This window comes from Suillus paluster (assembly GCF_016628075.1).
Source record: "Suillus paluster strain FC165 chromosome Unknown EDB91scaffold_4, whole genome shotgun sequence".
Classification (NCBI taxonomy): domain Eukaryota; kingdom Fungi; phylum Basidiomycota; class Agaricomycetes; order Boletales; family Suillaceae; genus Suillus; species Suillus paluster.
The window spans coordinates 582495-607055 of NW_024537564.1; the positions used below are offsets into that span (position 1 = coordinate 582495).

A 24561-nucleotide genomic window follows, 5' to 3' on the forward strand; every position below is an offset into this window, starting at 1 on the left:
ACAAAACGGGCCAACACGAGGCGCGCCAGAAGCATACCGCTTTGATCAGTGTAAGTAACATGTAAGTACCTTGAAGCGTATGCCTGGCGTCATGAAGGTCAACGTTATTCTATTGTCATTTGTGCCATATGTAGTAACATGCACTACGGTCGTCGAAGACCGCTCATTGACGCAGCTGCGCAGTACGTACCTACGTGGCGACTTGAACAAAGGACCGCCGTACTATGTGCCCTATTATCTTCGGCTACGCAAGCGCTGGAACAGCAAGTTCAAGTCATAGTGCGAGTTGTCACCCCATTCTCAGTTTAACTTCTTCGGGGTGGTCGTGTGACCGGCCGCCATACCATCGCCTTTGAGTCTAAGCAGGTGTTGCGGGAACGGCCCTAACGCATCCCCAAATGAAAAATTCTGCCAGCGAAGCAAGACTTCCGCTCTTCTGGTCGGGAATGCAGATTCAGTCTCAGACGACGCTTCGTATGCTCACGTGTCTTATGACTTGTCAATGTCATTCTAGTCAGGGTCGTGAACCTTACGACCCGACCTCGAGGAACAGGAGAGGTTTTGCTGCTGGTTCTGCTCAGAGTGCTACTCTGGCCATAGCTGCGGCATCGCGCATGCAAAGATTATACGACGTACGTATTCCCCCACTGATCGGAGAAGTCGGACTTTACATACCTCGGGCAGGCGGTGACCCTTCGCGGGAACGCCGAAATGCCCACGCCCCGGCCCGCTTCAACGAAAACCAGCAGCTCCTCGTCAAGGCCTGAAGGCCTGACAAACGAAGTGCCAACATATGCATTAATTAAGAACTCAGAAAAGTGAAACAACATTCGACATCCATGGTCTCCGGTCGTTATGCAGGGTCGAGGCCAGCGCTTTCAATTAGCGCTCCCGATTCCCAGCGGAGTCTGGTTTGACAGCGTGAGCAAGTTAGTTGTCTCCGCCGTTGAAGAATCGTGGTATGAAGGTGAATGAAGTGCGTCGGTTCGATGTGACGGTCTTCCTGAACCCTCGGTCTTCACGCTTGCGGCAAGTCAGGTCGGGCATAACGGGGCATATTGTCACGGATTCGGTTGGGGCGGCGGAGCGTCGATAGGACTAACTGTTGAGGCTACCGTAGGTGCCGAATCAATCATAGCCCGCCCGTACCAGCCCGCACATTCGAGAATAATATTCTAGTTGACCACGTGGAATGACAAGGATCGTATGAATTGTCATCATAATTTCAATGAAACTTATTTTCTTACCGTCGTCCAGTTGTAAGCTACACGATTCAAGCTCGTTAAAATATATCGGTTGTCATTCTAGCAGACTAGCTACAAGCTCGTGCGAGTGAGTAAGGCTGTGAGCACCATTTTTTTTCGAAAGCTGCCACTTACAAAATGGAGTGTTGCTGGCAGCTGAATGTGAACCTCCGATTGAAACTCGACTAATTACCTTCGTGCCTGTAACGATGCTCGGGTCGTCATACGGACCACTTGCGTTTCCAACGTTGAAATTTCCTGCTACTAGAACCTCTTGCCAAAGGATTTATGGACTGAGGGGGAAGTTGCCCTAAAGGACGAGAAATCGATGACTTGCAGTAGTACAAACCAAGTCGTAGCAGACTGGTAGGTGATCCTCATCATATCTGATAATCAGAATGCTCATTGTCTCAAGACACTCTGACCCTTGACTGCGATGCGGCCTAGAGTAACGTCGTCGAGACCTTCAGGGATTTCAAACCGCTATTTTTAACCATAGCCAGGATCCAGGTTGACGGGTTCGTCGCGGTAATTAATGTGAGCGTAACTTTTAGGTATGCATAGGCACTGAAGTTATTCGCTGTTACATGTGTCTAAAATTTCATCCCGGGTAAGTACGTAGCTAATGTTGTGAGTGTACCGAAATTCTCGGACCGTCATTCCGCCATTGGCCTGCTCAAGTCTGCCCAAGTAGGTTTGTGCGGCCTGGTTGTCTTCCCCGCACTCTGCTGCGATCCTGCGTTGAAGGTCAACCGCATTGTCGGGAACTCGTGCACCTGATCGCAATAAAGCCTCGAACGATTACGGCGACACGCAATTGAAATTTGGATGAGAGCTTCAAGTCTAAGCTCATCGTTACGGTCGATATATCGGACTCGAGGATAGCATTAAGGAACTGTCAAAATCCCGGGGTCATTTCTCGCTACCTCTAAAGTTGTGGCTCCGCACGTCCACAAGGCTTGATCAGCTTCCATAACATCTCTCTGCATTTCCCCCGACTGCCGCATTGCAACGAAATGACGTATCGACCGCTAGCCGCAGTGGGCTGTGCTCCCAGTTTCTGACGGCGCCTCTTCAGGAATAACCAACTCTTCAGATTCAGAAGATAGGGGAGACGTTCGCCCGAGTCAGGCGTTTGATTAATTGTTCCCAAGCGACTATATATGTATAGGCTACTATGAGTAGCTGTCGGATGTCGGTCCAGGTAAGCCAGCCCTGATCTCAAGTGCTTCTAAGTCACATGTTGTTTAAGTCACCAGAAGTCACCGATATGCTGGAAGAACAAGGAAGAACAAGGCTAGAATGAAACCCGACATTTTCTTCCCCGGATGGACCTGCCTAGACGAGCGAGAATGAAGCACCAAGTCAAGTAAGCTCTTACCATTTTGGACAAGATGACCAGGAGTCTCCGAAGAGAATGAAGCGGATCATCGGTGCGATCTCCAGCGCACCCCGACGCTATGGGTCCGCAGTTCATGTCTATGTAGCTTGCCTAATAAACAATTTCTATGGCGTAGCTCCAAGGGCGCAGAGCGGTTCCAATCAGCTTCCGCCAACTCCCGAGGCCTTAGGCTATAGGAACAGTCATGTGTCCAAGTATACGGTGTCTGTCTCATTTTGAAATCAATTTCGATTGCGTACCACATGGTTCCAACTTCTTAAGCTATGTTCGTGTGCCATCGTCGTCACTGATCAGTAACCGTACGATGGTGTATCGTATGTGCATTTTGCTTACCAGGGACAGGTTCGTCGCCAGCTGGCTTTCGTTTGTCCAAAGCCGCATACTAATAATTATGGTATCAGGATCTAGATCTGGATGGAAAGCGCCTTTTCAACGGTCTGAAAATCCCGGAACTTTGTCGTTTCCGCTGGTAGAAGTTTCTACTTCTGGTGCGCCTCAGAACACACGGGTCAACGGGGAACGTGCTTGCGTTTGGAGTAAGAACCTCTGTTAGTCCAGCTCAGGATGCATCGCTCATGCTTGGCGGCTGAGAATAGTACAGCAAAGAATTTCGGCTTCGTGTTGCATCAGCCAAACACAGATTACCCAGAGGTCCTTCTTTCACGAGTCCACCTTTCCCGACGTGACCCATAATTTCATGTACCTCGCGCCGCGATCATTTTACGCGTGTCATGGACTTCTCTCCCCGACGCACAACTTGAACGTGACCGAGGCAGTCGAGGTCCCAGCATTTAGCTACCCGTAATGAATAACTTGATCGACGAACGGTGCAATATACAGCTGGTGTATGATCCTATGTTCATTCTTTGCCATTCACGGAGACCTTCGACATCTCCTGGCCTTGTCTTGGCCCGCTGCCACCGGGAGAATCATGGTCAGGTCGTTGGGCTGGCTATCCATCCCGTGCCAGCACTTGTGGATTTATCTCTAAACAGCTTGACAAGGGGGTGCCCGAACAGAGCCACACGAAGACAATAAATTGGGTCTTCTAAAACAACCATAGATGATAGTCTATCAAAAGATCCACGTTCGTCGTAGCTGGCTTCGTTTATTTTTCAAGATCGAACCATCGGTTTGCCTCAACGTTATAGGTCCGTTGAGTGGATGCACATGGTTATGAACAGAAAGCTTTGTGGATTATTTTCCCATCCACGTTTCAGGGGACTTTGCAATTGGAGAACTGATTGATCGGCGTTAAATGTTTGAACCACTGCTACTCCCGCCGATCCACTTGAGTCTTGCATGGATGTGCAACTCAGCGAACTCCTTGAATTCATCGTGCACACTAGTACTTATCAGTGAGGAAAGAATTTCGGTACTAACTTGAAACTGATGCATTTGATTTCCCAGCCGCAGGAGCCTGCCACGCACAACTTTGATCCGGATGCTGGACGCCTAGAACATGCGGTGCTTACTGCGTATTGACGCTTGCGCACGCACGTCGCACGCGAAGCCTGGTTGCCACAAGCTGACTCGGAGCTTGCAACGTTGTTTCATGTGAACATCATGCACATCTCCTTCTCCTCAGTGCGCAAAGCTTTCCGACCGAATGGCAAAGGCCTGTCATGCACTTCTTTCGAGATGATTCAAGCTGTGATCTCATTTGAGTCACTGCCAGAAGCCTTACTTTACCAAATTTTCAGCTACCTATCAGTGAAGGATGTCGTCAGGTTGCAAAGAGTATGTTCTCTCTCGTATTCTGTGGCTTTGATTGAAAAAAATCTATGAGGTGTCCAAGACACTCAAATCGGCCGTGCTCCGCGACAAAACCTGGTATATTATGTACCGCACATCCTCACGTCCACGCATTCCTGCGCTGCTGTCTACCCACTCAGCAAGTTACCTTCAGTCTTGGCTAACTTCCAGTGAGAAATTCGATCGCTGGTGTACAAATGGACCTCGAGATGGCAAAATCGCCATTGGATAGTAAGAGATCTAATGCCCGGACCCTAAATTTCGGCAACAAGGAGCTTCCACTGCCTGGGGTTGCTCGCAGAAGAACAGTCGAACTTTATCCGGATGCCACAGGGAATCACACCCCCTACGGCCTCGTTTTCAGCCGTTGGTTGATTGTCACCAGCATCTGCTCCTCAGAGGCACCTGTCAGATGTTTTGACCTGGATGCAGACAAGGGAAGTGACCCAGGCGAAGAAGTGCTGCAGCTCTATGCCAAACATTCAACTGTGTTGTATACGACATCCGGTATGATTTTTGACCTCCGTTGCGTCCAAAGCACGCGGATGAACGGAGAACGTATCGCGTTTGTGATTTTGGTGGAGAATTTCTTCGCGCTGTCTGTCATTGTTTTTTTTGGATGTCGGTAAAATTTAACGTCGGTTTTGATACAGGAAGGTATTTCGGTTCCAAGTCGGCTCGAAAGGCTCTCAACCGCACATCACACTGCAAGAAGTTTTCACAAGGCATGACATGCATCTATCTAGTCTTCGAGAGGTGTCGCTTGGTCCGAGGCTAATTGCCATCAAGTACGCGCGAGGTGGCACTTTCAGAAGTCCAGGACCCAAGAGTGACCACATTCTTTGCCTTGACATTGAAACATTCACACCATTCACTGTGACACACGATGTAAAGCACATATCCTATCTGCGTACACCTTGGCTGATTACTAGTTTGTCAGGATATGGCTTCACCAGGTCCAGTCGAGTCTATGCTTTCGTGCACCTCACACTTGTTATTGCTACGCGCGTCATCGACTCACACCTTGGTTGAAGCATATGAGATCCCTCCTTCCCCACCCGACGAGCCCTATGAACGCAAAATGCAGGGCCCGGCTGACAATCTTAATCCAAATACGTCTACAGCGCGCCTTCAACGTAGCCACGAGGGTGTTGTTGGTAGCAAGCTATCCAATGTAGTGATTGTTCACGACCCCATGTTTCCTTATCTATGTCCTCGTTCTGCTGGAGAAGGCGGCTATCACGATGACGAAGGCATCACAATCACCGCTTCTTTCCATAATCGTACGGATGACCAAAAGACATTCCTCGGTCTCGTGCGATTGACTTTGCTGCCCCGGGATAGTCCCTCCACTGGGGGCATCGCCACTAGGATACTAGGATCACATATCCATCCTGTGGATCCATCCCCGCCTACAGTGGTGATGGACTCTTCATTCAATGGATCGACAAAGGGCTTCGTTTTCTATCCAGAAGAAGTCACAGAAACATCTATAATGCCTAGGTTCCGCGCACGAGCTGCACTGAGTGTTCGTTCGCCTCAACCTCCTGAAGCCGAGTTCATTTCCGTCATGCTTGGGGAGGGAACAGGGGAGAGGTTGAAGAAGCGTCGGGAGATCACGTCGCTAGTACGGACTACCGCAGCATCTCTACGATACACCGACTTTGCGTCCGGTGACGAGGATACATTGGAAGAAGCACAAGCCGCTAGGAGAGCGCGAGCAACGATACGTGTGGTGCCATGTCCACTTCCGGTCGATGGTATTTCGGCAAGAGACATCTTGTTCGATGGGTGCACAGGTCGGATGGTTTGCAGGCGGCCGGTGCGCGTCGCTCATAGATGGATGAAGAGGATTGAGGTGTGGGATATCGTTTGAGGCGCTCGATGAGCCTAAAGCACCCCAATAACATATGGGCAATTTTCCAGATTTTACATAGCCTTGTTTGACGCTCAAACAACGTAGTGTTTATTCCGCGTTCCCTCGAATAAAATTAACGAATGTACGATCTATAAGCACATGAAAGATAACTAGCTAACCAGTATCCCCGTCTTTTGCACCAGGTTCTGAAGGTACAGGTGTCGAGAGTTGCGGCGCTGCAGTTACGATACCTCGTAATGCAAGCTTGAACTTTTTCGGTGGATCATCCCCAGCCTTCACCGCATTTGCTCTACCGCTCGAGGGCTCAGGGTCCTTCCGTGGACCTAGATCAGGTCGTTTTGACTTGTTCGCCAAAAGGTCTAGTTGCTCATCCTCCTCATCCTCTCTCCTCCGCTTGTCGCCAAGCCGTATTGACGGCATGGAAAGCTTGGAGGATGCCTTTGAAGAGGCGTTCGAAGGAGATGGGGCAATAGACTTAGAACGAAGTAAAGACTCCAACAGGTTATCCTCTTCATCCAAAGAGGACCGCCGAAGAAGAGGAGGTGGGCGTGATGAAATTTGTCGATGCGACAATCTGGGACTGGGTGGTATGTCTGCAGCGGGCGAAAGGGGAGAGCTGCGTGGGCTGCCTGTCGCAGTAGCTTTAGATATTGGTGCTTGGGGCACTTTAGGTGAGGGTGGGCCAATTTCTTCCTCATCTTCGTCACGGTAATCTACGAGAGATTTTAGGGGAGGAGTGCGAGGAAGCACAAGCGTTTGTGGACGAAACCCTTTTCCAACCATAGCGCCGCGCCGCTTCCGTTTCAATGCAGTGTGCACAGGTGACGACGAGCGTCCACGTAAATGAGGAGAGATGAATGGAGGGTTTTCATCATATGGGTCACGGCCCCCGACTTGGGAAGAAATCAAGGATGCATGGTTATCGCCTTCCTCATCATCAGCATTGAAGTAGTCTTCCTCCTCGACGTCAATATTTCGACCCATATGTCGGGGATCTCGGAGACTCCTGTGACAAGCATGAGTAATGGCCAATGCATCAGATAATAATGACATACTTGACAGGCTGTGACTCCTCTTTGGGTGGAGGTTCTATGTTGATCTCCCAACGTCGAATGAAGGACATAAACCTGTGGCCAGTGAGTGGTGATGCAGCTAGCTGTCGTACCGATGGCTCATGCTTCGTCATGCAGTGATTAATCGGGTCTTTAATATTTTCCTATACCATATAATCAGCTAGACGCAAGGAGAACGAGAAGATGACGCACACGACGCATATGTTCGAAGAATTCCTGACATGAGGCACTTAGTAAACTATCCCGCCGAGACTCCTGTATCGTGAGATCCAGGATTGGTTTGAATACGTCTAGTTTCATAAGGTGAACCATGAAATTGGGGTTGTTGACCTTGAGGCATATGCGGAAGAAACGAAAGGCAGCTGCGCTCTCCTGTCAGTATAAACTTCACACGACAGGAACAAGAGACATACCGAGACGCAAGTGCTTGTCACGGGCTCTCAGGAACGAGGCCATACGAGCAGAGATGTGGAAGGAAAGCATATAAAAGTGAATGCGGAAACCATGCTGTTGAGCAAAGTTGCACACTAGGTCGCATAAGTATAGGTAAAGGTTAGTCTTCTCGCGCGAAAGCCTCAGCATTGGCTCTGCGAATACAATGAATCAGTTGCAAAACGGGACCTACACGGCAATTGAAAACGAACCAGTCTGAGCCTTGAACTCGGGAATGTCGTTGAGGGGCTTGAATAGAACTTCTATGCATCTCCTGTAGAAATAATCGAGGAATTTCTCGGTTCCTGGATCGTCTTTCGGACGAAGAAGTTTGACGTTCAAACCAGCCTGGAAGTGCTGTGAGATAGGCCTAATTTGCAAATCTAAACGAGACTCACGGGTGTCATATCAGGACCATCTTTGGGAGAGACATCTAACATGGTCTTCAGCGCGTCTCCGACTTGACATTGCAATGCCAAATCGCGAGTCTGTATCAACACCTCTGCACATGATCCGTAGAAGAGTCTCGGCTTGCTCTCCCATCGGTCTCCCCTCCTTACTCTCCCTCTCAATAGCTGAGGCTTGCTTGGTGATGTGATTTCGAACACCATTTAAATCGTGATCGAGCAGCGCAGACATCACTTCACCTGCAATGCTCATTGTCGCTTTCGCTTCCGGGTCCTTCTCTGGAAGCGAGAACGCCCACTGGACTGCGAAAAGGATGCCTCGGTTGACAAGGGATCGGAAGAGGGATATACGAGCAGCAAGCGGCACGTTTTTACCCATGACGCAAAGCTGTTGTATGAGCACCAAGACCTCTCTACGGAGGGCCATCTCATTCTCCGAGAGATTATCAGGTGGGCCAAATGAGAAAGGTCTTGCGGTCGATGTGGAGCCATTCGCAGTGAGCGCCTTTGGGTTTGCTGTCGACGTCCATCTCCTCGCGCTTCTCATCCTTGTCTTTCCCTCCCGTCAAAACCTCCTCGTTCACATACAGCGACAATATTTCGCGGAGAAACATGGTGTCTTGCTGCACGTGGTTGATTATGTCGATTTGGTTAAAGATAATGCAAGAGTTGAGGACGTTGAAGGTGGAGTCGTCGAGAGCAGCGCGCAAGTACGACGTCTTTGAGGAACTGTAAACGATAGGTGTGGTGAATTTTCTTCTGAATCATAATGTCTTGTATGGGAATAGGTTGGTGAAATTTGGAGGTTACGTGGAGAAACTCTCGGTAGTTTGCTTTGTGATTTGGGAACTCGGGATCATCTTTGAACATGTTAAATCGAAGTTTGTGTACCACCAGTGGATAACATGCAACATACATTCAAGCATGCCCACGGCACCAAAGAAAACGCTATCATCGAGGACGTGCTCATATAGTCCATGATCATGAATCATTACAACTATAAAATATCATCAACGACTATGTGTCGAAGGCGGTAGATGAACGCACGTATGGTTTGCATGAGGCTGCATAGCGCATGAAGATTCTCGACATTCTCTAAGTCTTCTGCCATATTAAAGACCTCGATCATCTTCTTGATATATTCCTACTCGAAGTTAAGCTGTCCATCTGAGTATGGAGATTTGGTGACGGACCTCGCGCTGAATATACTCGCATATTCTCTCCCTAATCGCCTGACCACGCACTAATGTTTTTATTGCACGTTCAATATCGGGTATATTCCCAAGTTCCGGCTGAGGCAAGTGGCCAGAACGGATAATGGCTGCTGTCGTCGAGTGCTCGCTGCGTGGAGATGAGGAACCAACACTACTTTCTCCTAAAGGCGTGAAAGTTAGATAGTGCAACAGAAGGAGACCAGAATAGAAGCAGTGCGGCATGGGTCAAGGGTTGTACATACCAACGACATTCATGTGACGCTGGACCTCAATGATGAAATTCCACACCTCTGAACACCCTTCGGCATCCTGGAAGCTCAAGGCGTAATCTGCACCGTCTGGTTCGGTCCAGACAATCAATGTATCTGGAGGTCGTGTGAGTAGGTGTCAGGGATGCTTTAAATACATATAAAAACGCACCTTGTTGGCGTTGATAGACGTCAGTTGTGCGGATGCGAGTAGTCAGGATGAGTTTGTCGAAATGGACTTCGGAGCGAGCGATAAGGAAAGCTTGGTTGGTCTCGTTCTCGAATTGACCGTAGCAAAAAGCGGTCCCTTGGTCAGCCCATTGTGAGCCGATGAGTTTGTAAACCTTTGTAGAACGTGGCAAAGGTCGGTCAGAGTTGGCCCTTAATGAACTCATGAAAACAAGACAGGCACTGATGAACGAGTAAGAGCGTCGGCACTCTTGCTAGTGCGTGCGTAGCAAGTTGGTCTGCGCCAAGGTACATACACCACGTTGTTGAAACGACCCATTCCAGGCATGGTTTAACCAACCATACAAGGACGAGAAGCAAGATGCCGACATGTGGAAAGGTGATTGGACGGGTGATAGATGATGTGCACGGCTCACCTTGACACGCTTAATATCAGGATCTGAGTCTCGACTTTCCTGTGTATCCTCGTGTGTGTCAGAAGGGTTCACAGCCTCAAGCATTGTCATTTCGTCAAGTTTGGAGTGGTCTCCAACACGGTGAAGGTCACCTATAAGCGAGTCGCGTGGGTCATGGAGGTCAATATGATTGACAGCATGATTTCCTAGAGTATCCTCAGTTCCAGATAGACCAGTAAAATCGAGGGAAAGAGGAGGCTGATGTGAATCCTCTTGGTGGAAAAGATGTGCAGCCGCCTGTGATGATAAATTGTGAGCTTGGTGTGGTTGTCCTTGGTCGTCGCCAGACGTCGTCAACTTGGATTGACTGGCAGCATCCAGGTCGCTCATGACCAGTAGATTGTTTTCTAGGTTGTCCCTCCCGGCGTTGGGGTATTTCCCTGCAGAAATGCCTTGCCTTGAGGAATGTTTCGGTGTGAGCTCCCTCCACTACAGTGGCCCTTTGCACGCCCGTGAGAACAACATCCAAAGGCGCCGCGGACCTTTCCGGCTCCTCACTACCAACTCCCTCATGGTCACCTTACGAGGACTAAGCTGATTGTCATTCTGCTTTGACTTGTGAAAGGCTCTAGCGCGCGGTAGGATGTTCTGACGATATCTAGGGTGGTATTAATCTGGCTCATGACACCAGATGACAAAACTCTCTCGATTTGGTCCACTAAGGGCATGCTTGACAACAACAGTTGATTCCTTCTCACCTCTAGGTCGAGACTCGATACTGCGTGCCGCTTTGGCTTGGCTTTGGTCCTGGTGACCCTACAGCTTGACGCTCAAGGCAAAGCTAAACCTTTCTCACCAATTTTAGATTACGTAAGATATACGAGGCACGTCTTTTTTTCTCTGCGGCAGGTCCCGATCAGGGGGTGGTCTTATAATTGTCTCTAGATGTTAGACGCTTTGCGGTGTGCCAAAGTGTGGTCCGCTTTCCTAGCTTGCAAAGCGAACGACGCTTTGGCCACACTAGCTAGTGGCGTAGAACTATGTCCGAGCCGTATTTAACCTTTGTTTATCCAGCACCACAGCTCACACATCACTACAACGCCACCCATCCCTATCATGGTCCTCAAACACTTGCTTACTCGCATCTTCAAGATATCAAAGACATCTGGATCTGCCACTGCGCAGGACGTCGCCACTCCTGCATCAAACCTCTTACCTGATCAGTCGTCGTCTAGGGGCGATATCACACGGCGTGCTACTCCGCTAGCGGAACGGTCCCCGGCTACTCAAGCGACTTCTCCGCTCAATGTTACCCTCCGATTCCATGTGGTCTTGTCCGCTGGCGATGGCGTCCACATGTCCCTCCAACAAGGACAAGCACTCTCCACTCTTAGCACAAATTGTGAAACAGACACGAACACTGCCCAGGGACCTGCTCCGCTTATCGAGACTTCTTTGCCGAATTCTCCTGTTAGATTCAGGATCGAATCAACTGCCATACAACCGACGGAGATTGGCACAATTCCTGATTCCGCGCCGTCTTCTGTTCAAGGACTAGGTCACTTCAGACTCGGCACAATCGGCCCTCAAGGTATGCAGTCATCGATAGTCTTGGAGATGTCTCACACGGATGCTTACCGTCCAGTTAGGTGAACAACAACCCCTGAACATGACTACCATAACCCATCCTGCCTCTCTGACGGATACTGCCCGAGATGACGACATCACGACTATTGAATATATAGCATCCATAGTTGAGGTTCAACCTCGCACAGCGCCCGCGACACTTGTCGAAACACCAATTTTGGCTCGGACGATGCAGACTATCGAGAGCAAGGACATCGAGACTCTTCAACAGCGTACTGGCGCGAAACCACTCGTTCACATCGCAGGATCGTCTGTTGGACCCGCTGTTGAATCTGTCATACCATCCACGGTCTCTACTATCCCCGATGAACCTTCCTCCCAGAACGCACACCTGGGCCTTCAGCAATATGGTTTTCTATTTCCACAACATCCACTTGACGTGCCACTATCGCCTGCCCCACGTGTGGAGGATCAGCCTCCGCAACATCCACCTGGGTTGAAGCTTCCTGCAGATAGGGAACCAGGAGTCCAAGCATCCGCACAATCCACACAGCAGGGTCCACAAGATGTACATCGTCCTTCGGGCCTGGGATCCCCCTTAAAATCACAACGAGAAATTCCCAAGTGGGCCCTCGACAACGGTGCTCTACCACGACCTTCACGAGGCGAGACCGGAGCATACCTTGCCGACATGTCCCCAATTCTTGAACGCGTTACCTTGAATTTCCGATCGCATAACCACCCACCGAGACCTAAGGTAGCACAGACCAGTAACATCGAACATGACTCAGGCGCAGTAACTATCAAAAGCATCTCGAACAATGGGAACCTTGCCTATTCCATTCAGGCAGGTGGACACAAGTACATCGCCACGGCACAGGTCGGCAGTGGTGGTTTCGGCTATGTCTGGTATGCCATCAAGGACGGCAAAGAAGAAGTCGCGATCAAGGTCATTGACAAGGCCGGTTTGCTTGCGCAATTTGTTTGCTCCGCCAAAGACGAACGGCCGAATTTGCAACAACTGTTCGAAGGTTCACCGAGAGCGGCTGCAGCTATCAGAGCTGAATACGAAGCGTTCAAGCGTGTCACCGAAGAACGATCTCCATTTTTGACTCCCTTGTTGCATGCCTTTGAGGACAAGGACAATTTTTACTTCGTTATGGTGCGTTTTACTGGTCAATATTAATCATCCAGCATGCTGTTAAACATCCTCCAGAGATTCTACCCGCAAACCCTTCGCACTAGGGCAAGATTCGGATTCATGCATTGGCAATTGCGTCTTGTTGCTGCCGAGCTTGTGAGCACTTCCTATGCTCTGCGTGAACGTTCAATCTGACTCGTCCCGCTTCTCCCAAAGCTTCTTGCCATCCAGCATCTCCACAAATTGCGCATCGTACATCTGGACTTGAAGATGGAAAACGTGCTGGTCACTCCGTCTGGTCACGTATGCCTTGCAGATTTTGGAAACGCCCGAGTAATGGATCGCAAACTGAATTATCGGCAATTCCACAACGCACGCATGTACGGTATATCGGGTACAGATGGTTATCTTCCTCCGGAACGATTCGAAGAAGACGATGAAGTCAAGGGATATAACTTCAAGACGGACATCTGGACTTATGGTGCCATTTTACTAGAGCTTTTCTTAATGAATGGTGGAGTGAGTAATTCTTCTTAGATGTTGATCGTCCTGGCTTATTCGTCTCGAAAGCACTGGTATTCCATATATCATCACAGTGATGGAACGCATAAGTTTGGCTACGACCACAAGATACCCGCGGGTTACGACGGGGAGCGCAGACTAGCCTTCATAAGACCGAGGGAAGAAATAGATCTCGTCCATGATAATGACGCCAAGGATCTTCTATTTTCTGTACGTCGTTCCCTTCACGCCATCGACCCTGGCATTAACTCCATATCAGATTTTCGCCCCGAAACACCATAACATGAGGCCCGAGTGGGAGTCGATTCGCAGTCACCCATTTTTCGCGTCCATAGATTGGAAGAAATTAGAGAAACAGGGATACGATCGCAAGTCCACACCTAATATCTGCTGCCGTGTCGTTGCTCACGTCTCACAAGCCATGTTCAAAGCCTGCTTGGGCAACGGGCCACTCGAAACTGTGGACTCTGGAAAAAGTGCCATCAGATATTCTTATCCTCAACTCCCAGAATTCAGGAAAGCTGTACTTGAGCAGGAGAAAGATAATTATGGACTTGGACGAATCCACGTGGACTACGAGTGCCCGATCGAATTGGCGCATGATGCTATGCATGGAGCGACTTGCAGGGCTCCAGGGGCTAATGTGTGTCGGAGACATGTTTGCAAATGTGATTTGCCTGCCGACTGGAACAGGATGTAGTAGATATTTATCGTCTTGTAAATTTGTATATCTTAGCTTATTTATTGCACTGGCTTGCATCTCACGAAACGTCTCGCGAACAATCTTCAACGTGTAGGAGTTGCTGACATAATCCAATTTGCCGAATTTCCTCTCTTGCCAAGTGGCCAAGTGACGTGAAACCTTTTCGTTCTTCTCCTCCTGCAGCTACTTGCACAAAATGAACAGGTCCACGACAATGATGACCGTTGCGAGCGTCGCAGTCGGCGGCATCATTGCTTATGCTGTGTACTTCGACCATAAGCGGAGAACCGACGCTACTTTCCGCAAACAGCTCCGTAAGTTTTCACTTGTAGTACCTTTGTTGCACAGCTGACGTGGAGTTCTAGGGAAGGAAAAAAAGCGTGTCAAGAAGAGCCAGACACCGTCTGAATCTGGTCAGCCCGCCGCTGGGGGAGTGAACGCAGATGACTTGCGGAGTGCGCTGGAGAGCGTGCGTAATGAAGAGGTGCCACCTGGGCCAGAAGAAAAGGAGCAATATTTCATGAAGCAAGTTGGTATGGGTGAGCAATTGTGTGCACAAGGTATTTAACATTTCGTTTTTGGTGGGATTTCTCTTTGAGTGACTTCTAAGGTCCCAACTACCACCTACCTGCCGCGATGTGTTTCTATCGCGCGTTGCGTGTGTATCCATCACCGGTGGAACTGATTGTAATTTACGAGAAGACCGTCCCACCGCCCGTCTTTCAAGTACGTCTGCGTTCTGATGACTACCGAATGTGCTGACCGCCCATTACAGCTTGTGATGGAACTTACCAATTTGGACGTGAGTAATGATCCTTCACTGGCAGAGGGGAAAATCGGCCCACTATCTGACGAGGAGGACGAATCAAGTCCTTCACGCGGGGGCCCACCCTCGGAAGCATCCTCACAAGAGTGGGACGAGGTCACAGACCCGGGGAGTCAGAGCCCTACCCTGTGACCACGACTACGAGTCGCGCGTATGCTAGCCCTGTAGCCTGCTCCCTAACCCCTTATCTGTCATATTGCATATCTCTTTCTTGGCTGTTTAAATGGTATCTGATAATGAGTTTTGTTTCATGTTTTGGTCGTTACCGTTAGGTCAAAGACCGAGTTGAAGGTGCGCTGCTTGGGCGTGTGTTCTCAGTGTGGGACTAAAGATGAGATAGGGTATTATTCGTTCTTCCCGCCGAAGGCGATGAATGTCGCAGTTGAGACTGTCGATGTCCCTGACGGCAAGGGCGGGACTATGTCGAAGAAAGTCCTTGTTGTCACAAAAGACTTCGAGGCCGGCGAAGTCATCTACAAGGTACATCACCTGTTCCGCGTGTCTTAAATCCGTTATAATCGCCTCCACAGGAAGATCCAATTGTGGCCGTCCTCGACGCTGATCTTCAAGGCAAAGGCACACACTGTAGCTACTGCCTGCGCCACATCGAAAATGATCCCATCCGTCCAGAGTCTGATCGTCTCAACAGCGTTTACTGCTCATCCGACTGCCAGACCCAGCACAAAGCACACTCGCAGACTCTGCTCTTCACGCTCGAGTCGCCCCTACCCGCCGCCCTGGCGCCCGAAGTGGGAGGCACACTACGTGAGGCGCGGGACAACGCCCAGAAGGCATTCGTCGAGTATCTCGTAGAGACGAAAAGAGCCGCATCGGAACTGGTGGCACGGTTCGTTGCGCGGCAGGTCAGCGCGGAGACAGCCAAGATGTTGCCCCGCGGGATAATACCTGGCGTTGCTTCTGAGCCGGTGCTGACGGACGGTGGGGAGTACTCGCTGTATGATCACCTCGAGCGTCTAAGATACCTCGAGGTGAAACCTGCAGACCGCGAGACTAGCGTGCTGAAGGATGTGCTGCAGACGGCGCTCCCAGGACTTGAACAATTCCTTACGGAAGAGCGACATGCAACCTTTGTCGGGAAGATGTCGTACAACTCCTATGGGGTATACTTTGGTGAGGGAAGGGAGGATAAGGTCAGGGTTTTTTTGGCTTTTGAGTATCCTTGTGTTCTCAAATTGTAATGTAGCCGGAGACAGCTGCTCGCCCTGAGGACGTCGAGAAAACCCGCACGCCCTGCGGTACCTCCAAGCAGGTTGGTACGGGCTTTTACGCAGTGTCATCCTACGTGAGTCGTAAGTCTTCTTCAGCGAACCCTTTCTAAGTAGATCGACCCACAGATTTCACATAACTGCGCGCCCTCCGCCAAGCCTTTCTTCCCAACTGGCACTGCACAACTGCAACTTACCGCCACCCGCGCACTTCAAAAAGGTGACGAAATTTCCGTCGCGTACGTGGATGTATCGCAGCACTCTGGGGAGACACTCGAGGAAGCGCGTCGGCGTCGGCGCATGGAGCTCGTGAGGGGATGGCGATTTGCATGCTCCTGCAAGCGGTGTGCTGAGGAAGGTTTGGAAGATGAGAGTGAGGAAGGAGGGGACGAGAGCCGGGTGGAGGATGTTGTGACAAGGGCCGAGGGGTCATGAATGGAGATGGCTATGGAGATTTCGGTGCGTCAAGGGTCGGTGGATTAGTGCTTTCCTAAACCAGATTTGGTATAGATTTATTGGCTCGTTAATGACTGCTGCATGGACCCTCTTGTTTTTATTCGTCTGACCAGTACTTGCATGCATATCTCATCCTCGCTCTGCATCACCGGCTGCGATATTATTCGGTCTCGCGTCGTGCTCTATGACCCTTACATCTGTCGCTTTGCTGTATTTATTGCTTTCATTGTAGCTTGACCATATTCACTAGTGCTTGGGTGAAATCGTCAACTTCAGTGTAAAATGAGATAACGAATAAAACCTTCTCTACTACTTGTCTACTACTAAGGATACTTTTCCTACGAGAGGAAGGCATTCTCCATCATAGGTAAGTATCTTTGGACTATCACGAGACATCTGTTACTCGACCACTTCTGTTTCGACCACTTCTTCACTGTCTCAACTATTGTTCCCCTTTTTCAAACTAAGACTGAGTTCTTCCTCCTCACTTCGCTTGTAGTATTTGAACCTGTTCCACTCGTCAGATGGAACACGTGGAGGAAATCTTTGTAAGTAGTAGCTCTTCGAATAGATCTTCTCTGCATCATAACATTGAACTCCAAACCCGCGGTGTCGAACATGCAAACCCTAATGTGTTCCAATACCTCCCTCCACTTAGCCTCTCGTGCCTTTAGGTCGGTATTCCTTGGGCCGAACTCGACGTCGATCTTTCTCAAGTACGGCAAGATCGCCGAAAGCGCGATGGCGACTGGCAGTGGTTTTTCAATCGGAGAGAACCCGACATCAAAAGTGGTAATATTTGTGTTGCAAATCCCGCCTCCTGGTTTCTCATCCGTAGGCGGATCTACCTTCTTGGCATTGAATACCAAACCAAGTTCCCTGAGATCCGGGCAAGACGATAGCACGGTTACAAAGCCCCGAAATGTGATTTTGGGTGGTGTCTTCCATAAATATTTGGTCCCAAGATGAAGGCACTCGAGGCGTGGCCAGGACTCGACGATCGAACCGAGTGCATGATCATCGAGCAATGATATACACAATGACGAAAGATCAACCTCTTTCAGCCCGGAGAAGCGCATGAGTGGAGTGAATGTGCGGAGGGTGAAAAAGTTGTCGATATGTTCATCGAGGTTGCCTACGTCTAGTAAAATACGCTCGAGAACATCGCAAAGTAGACGATTGTCCAAAGAGCGAAGAGCATTTTCAAAGGCGACCGCAGATTCAGCACAAGTGCAATTGAGCTGCAGCTCTCTGCATGGAACGACCCACTCTTCTACTATAGTTGCGGTGATGGTCAGATTACGCGAGCCGATGACCAATTTGTCCAGGGTACAGGTACGGAGTTGATACTTCAAGACGGGAAAGAAAAGTCCCGCGAAGTGGATATATAATTCCTGAAGGCCTACGAGACGGGATAGCCAGGACGAATCTCCGACGTTGGGCAAGACGAGTGATGCCTTCCGTAAGTGCGGGAACCCACAGAGAGCAAGCTCAGCGACATTAGGAGGCACTTGACATTGTATGACTTCAACGACTTCCAGTCGTGGTGAGTGCCTACCGAGACCTGATAACACTGAAGACATGCTGCTGGTCCAAAAATCTCCTGATGGCGGAAGCAGACAGAGATAGATGAGGTTAGAACCCAGGAGGTAACGCATACATAAATGGAGATCACGAGGATATCCTCTGCAGTAGAGTACCTGAAGGTTCGGCACCAGGAGCGACTGTGAACAAAAACTCATCACGGCGTATATGAACTCCGCATCTATGCCTCCGAGGATATCTGAATCGGTATCTCCCAGGATTTGCACTCGAGATGAGTATCGCTCGAAGACCGACCAATCTGCTGTGGTCACAGGTCTCCGTATGAGCTGATAGTGACATAATGAAATGCAGTCAGTATGATGGGTTATGATGATTGCGGCGGGTACTATCAGTACATACAATCTTTTGATCACCGGTTCTAGTCCATAGATCCTGTGGAAAACAAGTGTAAGAGTGGTTCTAAATCCTTGAGCTGGGCCCATAGCACATCTAAAGCTATATTGTTGAAGGAACGGCAGACACGAGAGAGAGCGGCCAGAGAACGTCGCGCGACTCTTCGTTGGAATTGTGAACCGCTGTCCGTGCTGAGGGGATAAATGAAACAGAAAATTTGTTCTAGAATCTCTGGAATGAGCAGACAGTCGTGCATATAGTATGGTTCCGTAGGGTGGTGGATTACTTACATAAAAGGTAACAGGAGGCACAAGCTTTTAGCGCTTAGAGCCTGGACAGCTGCCGTTTATTTCGAGTTTATTTCTCAGTTTGTTTCTGTATGTGGCGTGGCAATGTGTGACTTGCGGTGACAATGAGTGACGCATTCGTGACATGTCCATGAGATTGGCTTGCGGCGGCGCTGGGCAGCGCTGTCATCACGATCAACTGCGACCAACAACAAGGTCCAATTCACAGCCTTCGTGCTTCGCTACTCCAAACTGTTCATTATTGGCCATCAGATACTATCTATTTTGTTCACTGTAATAAATACATGCTGAATGATTTTAGTCCATGAGAATGTACAAATTTTTTATTGAAATGGTAGAATACTTGAGCTCGCTGTTGCCTACAGCGAGCACGAAGGTTTTGACACCGTGTGGCGTGAGGTCGCGCAATGTATCCAATTTGGTTCGTAACGCTGGACGGTGGCTTGTCACATTTATTTGTGCATGTTGTGGTAAATGAAATAAACTGCGAAATAAACGGCAGCTGTCCAGGCTCTTAGCCTTTGATTGGCATTGTTGGCAGAAAACACTACAACTGTCAGCGTTTGAGCTGCGAGCTAGTGACTTATAAGTACTGCAACGATGTCTACGTTCACCATACGCAACTTCCGCAACTCACTGTTACGACGGACCTTGCACACCACTCCAATTCGCCAGGTCGACCGTCCAACGGCGTTCACGAACATGCTTGCAGGGGATATTCCGCCCCCCGTGCAAGTTAGTTCCATAACATCAGCAGGTATCCAGCTTGCAGACGGACTCATCCTTCCATCTGCATGCATCTTCCTGGATGGAAAAGTCTTCTTGTGGGACGTTCCCCCGCGTCTATGGGATGGTTGGAATCGCGAGCATTGGAGTGTGTTTGAGACTGTTGTCCCGAAACCAGGTGCGTTCGAAGTTTTGCTGGCCGTCCAGCACTGAACACGGAATAGAAATCTTGGTCTTTGGTACTGGGAGACGCATGGAACTTCCACCGCCAAGTATAAGGGGTTATTTGAAGGAATTGGGAATACAGCTTGACATTATGGATACGGTGGGGTTTACTACATATCTATTGCGAGTGTAGCGCTAATCTGCTCGTACTTCCAGAGAAACGCATGCTCGACGTATAATTTACTCGCGGAAGAGGGCCGGCGGGTGGCTGCTGCGCTGCTCCCATACACTCCGCGCCCATGGCGGTCATAATACTGTCTGCAGTATATTCATGACCTGACCACACCTCTGCATGCTCTTCGTAGTATATCCTTGCAATTTAATATTCAGAACTTCAGTACGACGTTGGATACCTATTCTGATGGCGCCTTGCGTTTGCCTTTGCTCGCTGGAACCTCTTCCTCCTCGTCATCAACGAGAGAAGGCTGGGAGACTTCAACTGGCATCAAATTGCCTGGCAGAGACACGAAAGTCAAGCACTAGCGCAACAAGGAACCTGAGATTTCGCATGATATACTCACCGTCTTGGTCTCTAAACTGAAAATATAGCACCTCCCAGTTCACTAGCAGTCCTCTGATAGTCTTGTCTGCCTCAAGGACCTCATAAGTCACCCCTGACCTGCTCTTTTCCTTCTCTTTCACTGAGCGCGCCAGCTCAAAGTCGTCTGTGTTGTATACATGAGGGAAGCTCTCATCCTCAGTTGCGACGCGAGATGTGAGTGCTGAAAGCGCCTCATCCTTAAGCAACACGATCGTTGCAGATTGTGAAACTGTGAGGAAGACCGTGACCTGATGCGTTTTAACCAAAATTTGGTAGACTTTCGGGGCTGCTCTTGGAGGCTGCCATCATCTTATTATCAGGACGTTATGCTCAGTTAAGAGTTGTAGCATAGACTTGCCATCTTGGCTTGACGTGCAGAACAGAGAGGATACGGCAAACTCCGCTCGATCAAGAAAGGTAATCGTCTACATTCCGAAGTTGACCGCACGTATTCGACGACGATGAGCGGCTTTCGCGACAGCGCCTCTGGCAGCCAGCCCTACAAGGACCCGACACCTCTCCCTGACTCTGTTCCACGTGTTCAAGAGCTTGGCGTAACTAGTGCGCCGCTCAAGTCCGCTGCATTTTTTATTGGCGCTTACTGCAAAGAGTATAATGGTGCGTTGGGATCAATTTGTATGGGGATCGATGTTGATGAGATGTGTGTTGGTAGAGGATTTTATGCTTTGCAAGAATGAGGGGCGGGGAGACCCTGGACAATGTCTGAAGGAGGGGAGGCGTGTTACGCGGTGTGCAACTGACTTGTGCGTATCATTCCCTGTTGGTTTGTTCACTTCCAAGGCGACTGACGACACCGGCAGGATTACCAAGATGCGAGAAAACTGCCTCGAGCAGTTTGACACGCACTGGAACTGCCTTGAGCTGAACAACCAGGTAGGGTCGTGAAGCTATATTACCGGCAAGGTTCTTACATTCCTATCTCATTTTCTAGGAATACTATGCGTGCAGAAAACCCGAGCGCACCTTGAACAAGTGCATGTTTGAAAAACTCGTGCGTTTCTTGTTCATATCACAACTCCTGTCTGTGCTGACACGCGGTTACTCGTCAGGGCCTGACGAAGACGATACCTGGGACTCCAGCTGGGAAGAAGCAGATACATGAAGTAGAGAAGCCGATATATACCACGGTACAGCGGTGAGGGCTCTTCCACCATCCATTAGACTACCTGAGATAGCCCTGGGTCGATTACCCGTGCTGTTCTGGATCAACAGTGCTTCCTTTCCTTGGACTTTTTTTGTGTGAGAAGCTTTCGAGAGACGATCTTAAGAACTATAAACCATCAGAGCACGGAGAATCGTGATTTCTTGTTAGTAGTGAACATACGAGTCCAATTATTGACAGCTGTGAAACGAGCGCCCATTGCACGCGTCCGAATACGAATGATCTCCTCGTTCCGCCATGTTGTGCGGAAGCTCTCAACGTGCAGACTCTACACAACTACATCAAGTGCAAGCTCAGTCATAACACCCACACATTCTATATACCTCAGCACGTCTACGAATCCATATTTTAATCTCTCGTTTGAAGACTGGTAGGCCGTTTGCTGCTCCGTATTCGCTACCAGCTAATCTGACTTTTCATATCCTTGACCTCTATGTGGATGCGCAAACAGGCTATTCAGACACGCGCCCCAGAAGGAGCCGCTACTCCTACTGTATAGAGATGCACCATGTGTTGTCATAGGACGCAACCAGAACCCATGGAAGGAGGTCAACCTCCGTGCAGCTCGTGCTCAGGGCATTCCCTGGATGCGTAGACGCAGCGGGGGCGGGACGGTGTACCATGTATGTCTCTTGCTCTAGTCTATCCCGACCAGAATGAACTCCGCCACTCACTCTAACACCCCATAGGACCTTGGTAACACGAATTTCTCCATCCATGTCCCACGTACGTCTTTTGATCGTGGTGCGACCGCACAGGTTGTGCTCCGCGCCGTACGTGCACTCGGGATCAATGCTGATGTGAATGAGCGGAACGATATTTGTGTGGGAGGTGAGAAGGTGTCGGGCTCAGCGTACAAGATCGTGAGCGGGCGTGCGTACCACCATGGGACGATGTTGATCAGCACGAGGCTTGAGACACTGGGGGACTTGTTGAGGGTGGGGAAGGTAGGTTTTTATTATTTCTATAATCTCGGACTTGCTTTTGTTCGGTTCTCTTCCGGTATGGCTGACTCTTTTGCTCATTGGTGCATTGGTGTGCGATAGGAAACGATGATTACCAAGGGTGTTGCGTCTGTGCGTTCGCCTGTGTGCAACCTCGCTCAGTTCAGTGAGACAGTGAGCAATGACACGTTCGTGAACGCTGTCGTGGACTCATTCAAAGCCGAATACGGCGTTAACGATGAGGTGACTCTTCCCTTATTCAATTCACGTATTACACCAACTAAACAAAACATGATAGCCATGCGTCGTCAACGATACTGACGACCTCGCGCAAATCGAATATATGCAGCGTGGGATGGCAGAGTTGCCTGTAAGTTCCCGTTCATTGTTTGCAAGCGGTTGTATCATTCCTCTTGCAGAGTTGGGACTGGGCTTTTGGCCAGACGCCCGAATTCGAGTACACGGTCACGAAGTCGTTTGTGTGGGGGGACGTCGTAAGTCCGTGCCCTTGAGTTGCTGCATTTCTTTAACCCAATACCAACAGACAGCACATATCCACGCTCGACACGGGATCATTCTCTCTTGCACGCTGCAGGGGTTAGACTCTGAGCTTGGGAAGGTGCTCGAGGGAAAAAAGGTATGGATTTGTCGAAGATGAAGAGCTGGGTGTAGATGTAAGTGGAAAGGTGGCGGATGTGTGGGCGTGGCTGAAGGAGGAGACGAGTTCCTATGATTGATACTTCTTGGTTTTCGGTGGATGTATGGAAACTAGCGACAGTACTCGAGGGGAGAGCTGGATATGATGCGAGCTTGCAAGGATTCAAGACTTCATCAGTAGTTCCATCATCTGTTCTGGGACGAACAGTACCAGGTCTTTATTTCCTGGGCGGGATAATCCACCAGTCATCACACGAGAATTGGGTATTCAAACGTGGAAACATGATAAATATGCTTCTTGTGCTCTCAGTCTTTTCCTTATTCTTCAAGAACTGGCCCTACCGCAAGCCGGTTGTCTGACAAGTGTAGTGCCGCATCTAAAGAACAATTTCATTCACAGTACCAAGGTATGAGGTATCATGATGTAGCTTCCGTGTACCAAGCACTGCTCGTCTCGAAACCTTCTGGAGGCACCGGATTTGACTAGAAAAGTGCATACTATGTAAGTGCGAATGTCAACGAAGGGACGGCACATACACTTTGTCCACGTATGTGTCCCGTTAGACGCCTATCACGGTCCATCATCATCTCGTCCCAAGTGTCGACGTGGTATCGAACAGGCTAGAGAGTTGCGATCGTTTTGTGGGCGAAATGGAATATACGAGGTGAAGAAGACAATGTGGTAGTCAGATACTGGAGCATTTATGGCTTCACAAAATAAATTCAAAACGTACCTTGCCCTGATTCTGAGCCCTCTTGGAAGTATTCAAGAGCGTTCCGGCCGCTGCAAACATCGAAGTGAGCAGGCCTGTGGTGTCATTGAGAAAATGGGGTCAACAGGTCAGTAAATTTTCGCCTTAGGTTTCAGGGGAACATACCGAACGGAATGAGAGCTTCCCATGGGACAGGCATTGTGGTATGTGGTTCAGTGACCAGAAGTGTATCTGAGTTGGCGTTTGCGAGGTGTCTCCGATTTATTTGGTCTCGTTTGTACGACGACTCGACCTTGACTACTTTCTCAACTTTTCTCCATGATTGACATCGATGGTCGCACCACCCAGAAGTTTCATACTAGTCTCTCATTTAATATTTACGTCGGGGTGAGAGTCGCGCAGCGGTAAAGTTTCAGTTTGTCAACTGCGTAATTTACGCTACCACCAAACATACCTTGGGATCACCTTGAAATACCATGTACCGACGAAAATAAAGATCGGCAGAGCTCCAGCGCAATCCTTGTCGCGCAAAACTCTTTCAATCTTTATTGGGCTTCTGCCTCCAAAATTGACAAGCATGAACAGACGGCAAACTAAGTCTACAAGGGTTTAAAATTTGGTACTTAG

The 24561-nt window shown here is 49.5% G+C and overlaps 10 protein-coding genes across 10 annotated transcripts; 6 read left to right on the top strand and 4 right to left on the bottom strand.

The window, feature by feature from the left end:
- The first annotated feature begins 3865 nt into the window (after positions 1-3865).
- Positions 3866-6359, top strand: EDB91DRAFT_1102753 (uncharacterized protein). The gene is made up of 6 exons (XM_041317292.1): positions 3866-4004; positions 4057-4386; positions 4436-4459; positions 4611-4999; positions 5055-5289; positions 5342-6359. The coding sequence occupies exons 2-6, from the start codon at positions 4213-4215 to the stop codon at positions 6275-6277; spliced, it is 1758 nt and encodes a 585-aa protein (XP_041182546.1). The 5' UTR covers positions 3866-4004; positions 4057-4212; the 3' UTR covers positions 6278-6359.
- On the bottom strand, positions 6360-10807 carry EDB91DRAFT_1102759 (component of IIS longevity pathway SMK-1-domain-containing protein). The gene is given in 15 exon segments (XM_041317293.1): positions 6360-7286; positions 7336-7496; positions 7546-7715; positions 7767-7940; positions 7998-8133; positions 8184-8245; positions 8286-8697; positions 8717-8815; positions 8907-9052; positions 9109-9189; positions 9240-9336; positions 9386-9567; positions 9649-9771; positions 9827-9998; positions 10260-10807. The coding sequence occupies 15 exon segments, from the start codon at positions 10626-10628 to the stop codon at positions 6434-6436; spliced, it is 3237 nt and encodes a 1078-aa protein (XP_041182547.1). The 5' UTR covers positions 10629-10807; the 3' UTR covers positions 6360-6433.
- A 1709-nt stretch (positions 10808-12516) lies between these two features.
- On the top strand, positions 12517-14188 carry EDB91DRAFT_1044470 (kinase-like domain-containing protein; the record flags this gene model as incomplete). Its single annotated transcript, XM_041313127.1, has 5 exons — positions 12517-12987; positions 13042-13122; positions 13183-13485; positions 13579-13698; positions 13748-14188. The coding sequence occupies 5 exons, from the start codon at positions 12517-12519 to the stop codon at positions 14186-14188; spliced, it is 1416 nt and encodes a 471-aa protein (XP_041182548.1).
- Positions 14189-14311: 123 nt separating this feature from the next.
- EDB91DRAFT_1102768 (uncharacterized protein) lies at positions 14312-17013 on the top strand. Its single transcript, XM_041317294.1, has 10 exons — positions 14312-14505; positions 14557-14751; positions 14802-14917; positions 14967-14993; positions 15290-15308; positions 15358-15497; positions 15548-16168; positions 16222-16320; positions 16373-16702; positions 16754-17013. The coding sequence occupies exons 1-9, from the start codon at positions 14388-14390 to the stop codon at positions 16676-16678; spliced, it is 1641 nt and encodes a 546-aa protein (XP_041182549.1). The 5' UTR covers positions 14312-14387; the 3' UTR covers positions 16679-16702; positions 16754-17013.
- On the bottom strand, positions 17014-18676 carry EDB91DRAFT_1102771 (uncharacterized protein; the record flags this gene model as incomplete). The annotated part of the gene is made up of 2 exons (XM_041317295.1): positions 17014-18570; positions 18644-18676. Coding segments are annotated over 2 exons (1446 nt in total), but the record flags the coding sequence as incomplete, so codon positions are not given.
- Positions 18677-19453: 777 nt separating this feature from the next.
- EDB91DRAFT_1102772 (NADH dehydrogenase 1 alpha subcomplex assembly factor 3) lies at positions 19454-20351 on the top strand. The gene is made up of 3 exons (XM_041317296.1): positions 19454-19849; positions 19896-19996; positions 20053-20351. Exons 1-3 carry the CDS (start codon positions 19546-19548, stop codon positions 20146-20148), a joined length of 501 nt encoding a protein of 166 aa, XP_041182551.1. The 5' UTR covers positions 19454-19545; the 3' UTR covers positions 20149-20351.
- Positions 19894-20828, bottom strand: EDB91DRAFT_1102776 (uncharacterized protein). Its single transcript, XM_041317297.1, has 3 exons — positions 20796-20828; positions 20418-20736; positions 19894-20350 (listed from the first exon to the last, which is right to left on the bottom strand). Exons 1-3 carry the CDS (start codon positions 20796-20798, stop codon positions 20250-20252), a joined length of 423 nt encoding a protein of 140 aa, XP_041182552.1. The 5' UTR covers positions 20799-20828; the 3' UTR covers positions 19894-20249.
- Positions 20813-21812, top strand: EDB91DRAFT_1215983 (Ndufa8, NADH-ubiquinone oxidoreductase complex I 19kd subunit). The gene is made up of 5 exons (XM_041320827.1): positions 20813-21055; positions 21111-21201; positions 21259-21331; positions 21390-21449; positions 21508-21812. The coding sequence occupies exons 1-5, from the start codon at positions 20899-20901 to the stop codon at positions 21595-21597; spliced, it is 471 nt and encodes a 156-aa protein (XP_041182553.1). The 5' UTR covers positions 20813-20898; the 3' UTR covers positions 21598-21812.
- Positions 21813-21823: 11 nt separating this feature from the next.
- On the top strand, positions 21824-23301 carry EDB91DRAFT_1326588 (uncharacterized protein; the record flags this gene model as incomplete). Its single annotated transcript, XM_041325231.1, has 8 exons — positions 21824-21990; positions 22072-22243; positions 22310-22567; positions 22667-22807; positions 22863-22934; positions 22984-23058; positions 23109-23161; positions 23202-23301. The coding sequence occupies exons 1-8, from the start codon at positions 21839-21841 to the stop codon at positions 23299-23301; spliced, it is 1023 nt and encodes a 340-aa protein (XP_041182554.1). The 5' UTR covers positions 21824-21838.
- Positions 23302-23471: 170 nt separating this feature from the next.
- On the bottom strand, positions 23472-24193 carry EDB91DRAFT_1102787 (NADH dehydrogenase 1 alpha subcomplex). The gene is made up of 3 exons (XM_041317298.1): positions 24100-24193; positions 23956-24029; positions 23472-23842 (listed from the first exon to the last, which is right to left on the bottom strand). The coding sequence occupies exons 1-3, from the start codon at positions 24131-24133 to the stop codon at positions 23720-23722; spliced, it is 231 nt and encodes a 76-aa protein (XP_041182555.1). The 5' UTR covers positions 24134-24193; the 3' UTR covers positions 23472-23719.
- Between the last annotated feature and the right edge of the window lie 368 nt (positions 24194-24561).

Bases quoted from the DNA above. Each gene is read 5' to 3' on its own strand.
- EDB91DRAFT_1102787 (XM_041317298.1), bottom strand. From the start codon at position 24,133: ATGCCTGTCCCATGGGAAGCTCTCATTCCGTTCG. The intron at 24,030-24,099 runs GTATGTTCCCCT...ATGACACCACAG, and splicing joins GGAAGCTCTCATTCCGTTCG to GCCTGCTCACTTCGATGTTT. The intron at 23,843-23,955 runs GTACGTTTTGAA...GCAACTCTCTAG, and splicing joins GGGCTCAGAATCAGGGCAAG to CCTGTTCGATACCACGTCGA.
- EDB91DRAFT_1102776 (XM_041317297.1), bottom strand. The intron at 20,351-20,417 runs GTGAGTATATCA...TGTCTCTGCCAG, and splicing joins TCAGTTTAGAGACCAAGACG to GCAATTTGATGCCAGTTGAA.
- EDB91DRAFT_1102759 (XM_041317293.1), bottom strand. From the start codon at position 10,628: ATGAGCGACCTGGATGCTGCCAGTCAATCCAAGTTGACGACGTCTGGC. The intron at 9,999-10,259 runs GTGAGCCGTGCA...CGTTCTACAAAG, and splicing joins CTGATATTAAGCGTGTCAAG to GTTTACAAACTCATCGGCTC. The intron at 9,568-9,648 runs GTATGTACAACC...TCACGCCTTTAG, and splicing joins GCGTCACATGAATGTCGTTG to GAGAAAGTAGTGTTGGTTCC.
- EDB91DRAFT_1102772 (XM_041317296.1), top strand. From the start codon at position 19,546: ATGTCTACGTTCACCATACGCAACTTCCGCAACTCACTGTTACGACGG. The intron at 19,850-19,895 runs GTGCGTTCGAAG...AACACGGAATAG, and splicing joins GACTGTTGTCCCGAAACCAG to AAATCTTGGTCTTTGGTACT. The intron at 19,997-20,052 runs GTGGGGTTTACT...TCGTACTTCCAG, and splicing joins AGCTTGACATTATGGATACG to AGAAACGCATGCTCGACGTA.
- EDB91DRAFT_1102753 (XM_041317292.1), top strand. From the start codon at position 4,213: ATGCACATCTCCTTCTCCTCAGTGCGCAAAGCTTTCCGACCGAATGGC. The intron at 4,387-4,435 runs GTATGTTCTCTC...AAAATCTATGAG, and splicing joins ATGTCGTCAGGTTGCAAAGA to GTGTCCAAGACACTCAAATC. The intron at 4,460-4,610 runs GTGCTCCGCGAC...ATGGACCTCGAG, and splicing joins CCAAGACACTCAAATCGGCC to ATGGCAAAATCGCCATTGGA.
- EDB91DRAFT_1102768 (XM_041317294.1), top strand. From the start codon at position 14,388: ATGAACAGGTCCACGACAATGATGACCGTTGCGAGCGTCGCAGTCGGC. The intron at 14,506-14,556 runs GTAAGTTTTCAC...GTGGAGTTCTAG, and splicing joins TACTTTCCGCAAACAGCTCC to GGAAGGAAAAAAAGCGTGTC. The intron at 14,918-14,966 runs GTACGTCTGCGT...CGCCCATTACAG, and splicing joins TCCCACCGCCCGTCTTTCAA to CTTGTGATGGAACTTACCAA.
- EDB91DRAFT_1215983 (XM_041320827.1), top strand. From the start codon at position 20,899: ATGAGCGGCTTTCGCGACAGCGCCTCTGGCAGCCAGCCCTACAAGGAC. The intron at 21,056-21,110 runs GTGCGTTGGGAT...GTGTGTTGGTAG, and splicing joins TTACTGCAAAGAGTATAATG to AGGATTTTATGCTTTGCAAG. The intron at 21,450-21,507 runs GTGCGTTTCTTG...GTTACTCGTCAG, and splicing joins AGTGCATGTTTGAAAAACTC to GGCCTGACGAAGACGATACC.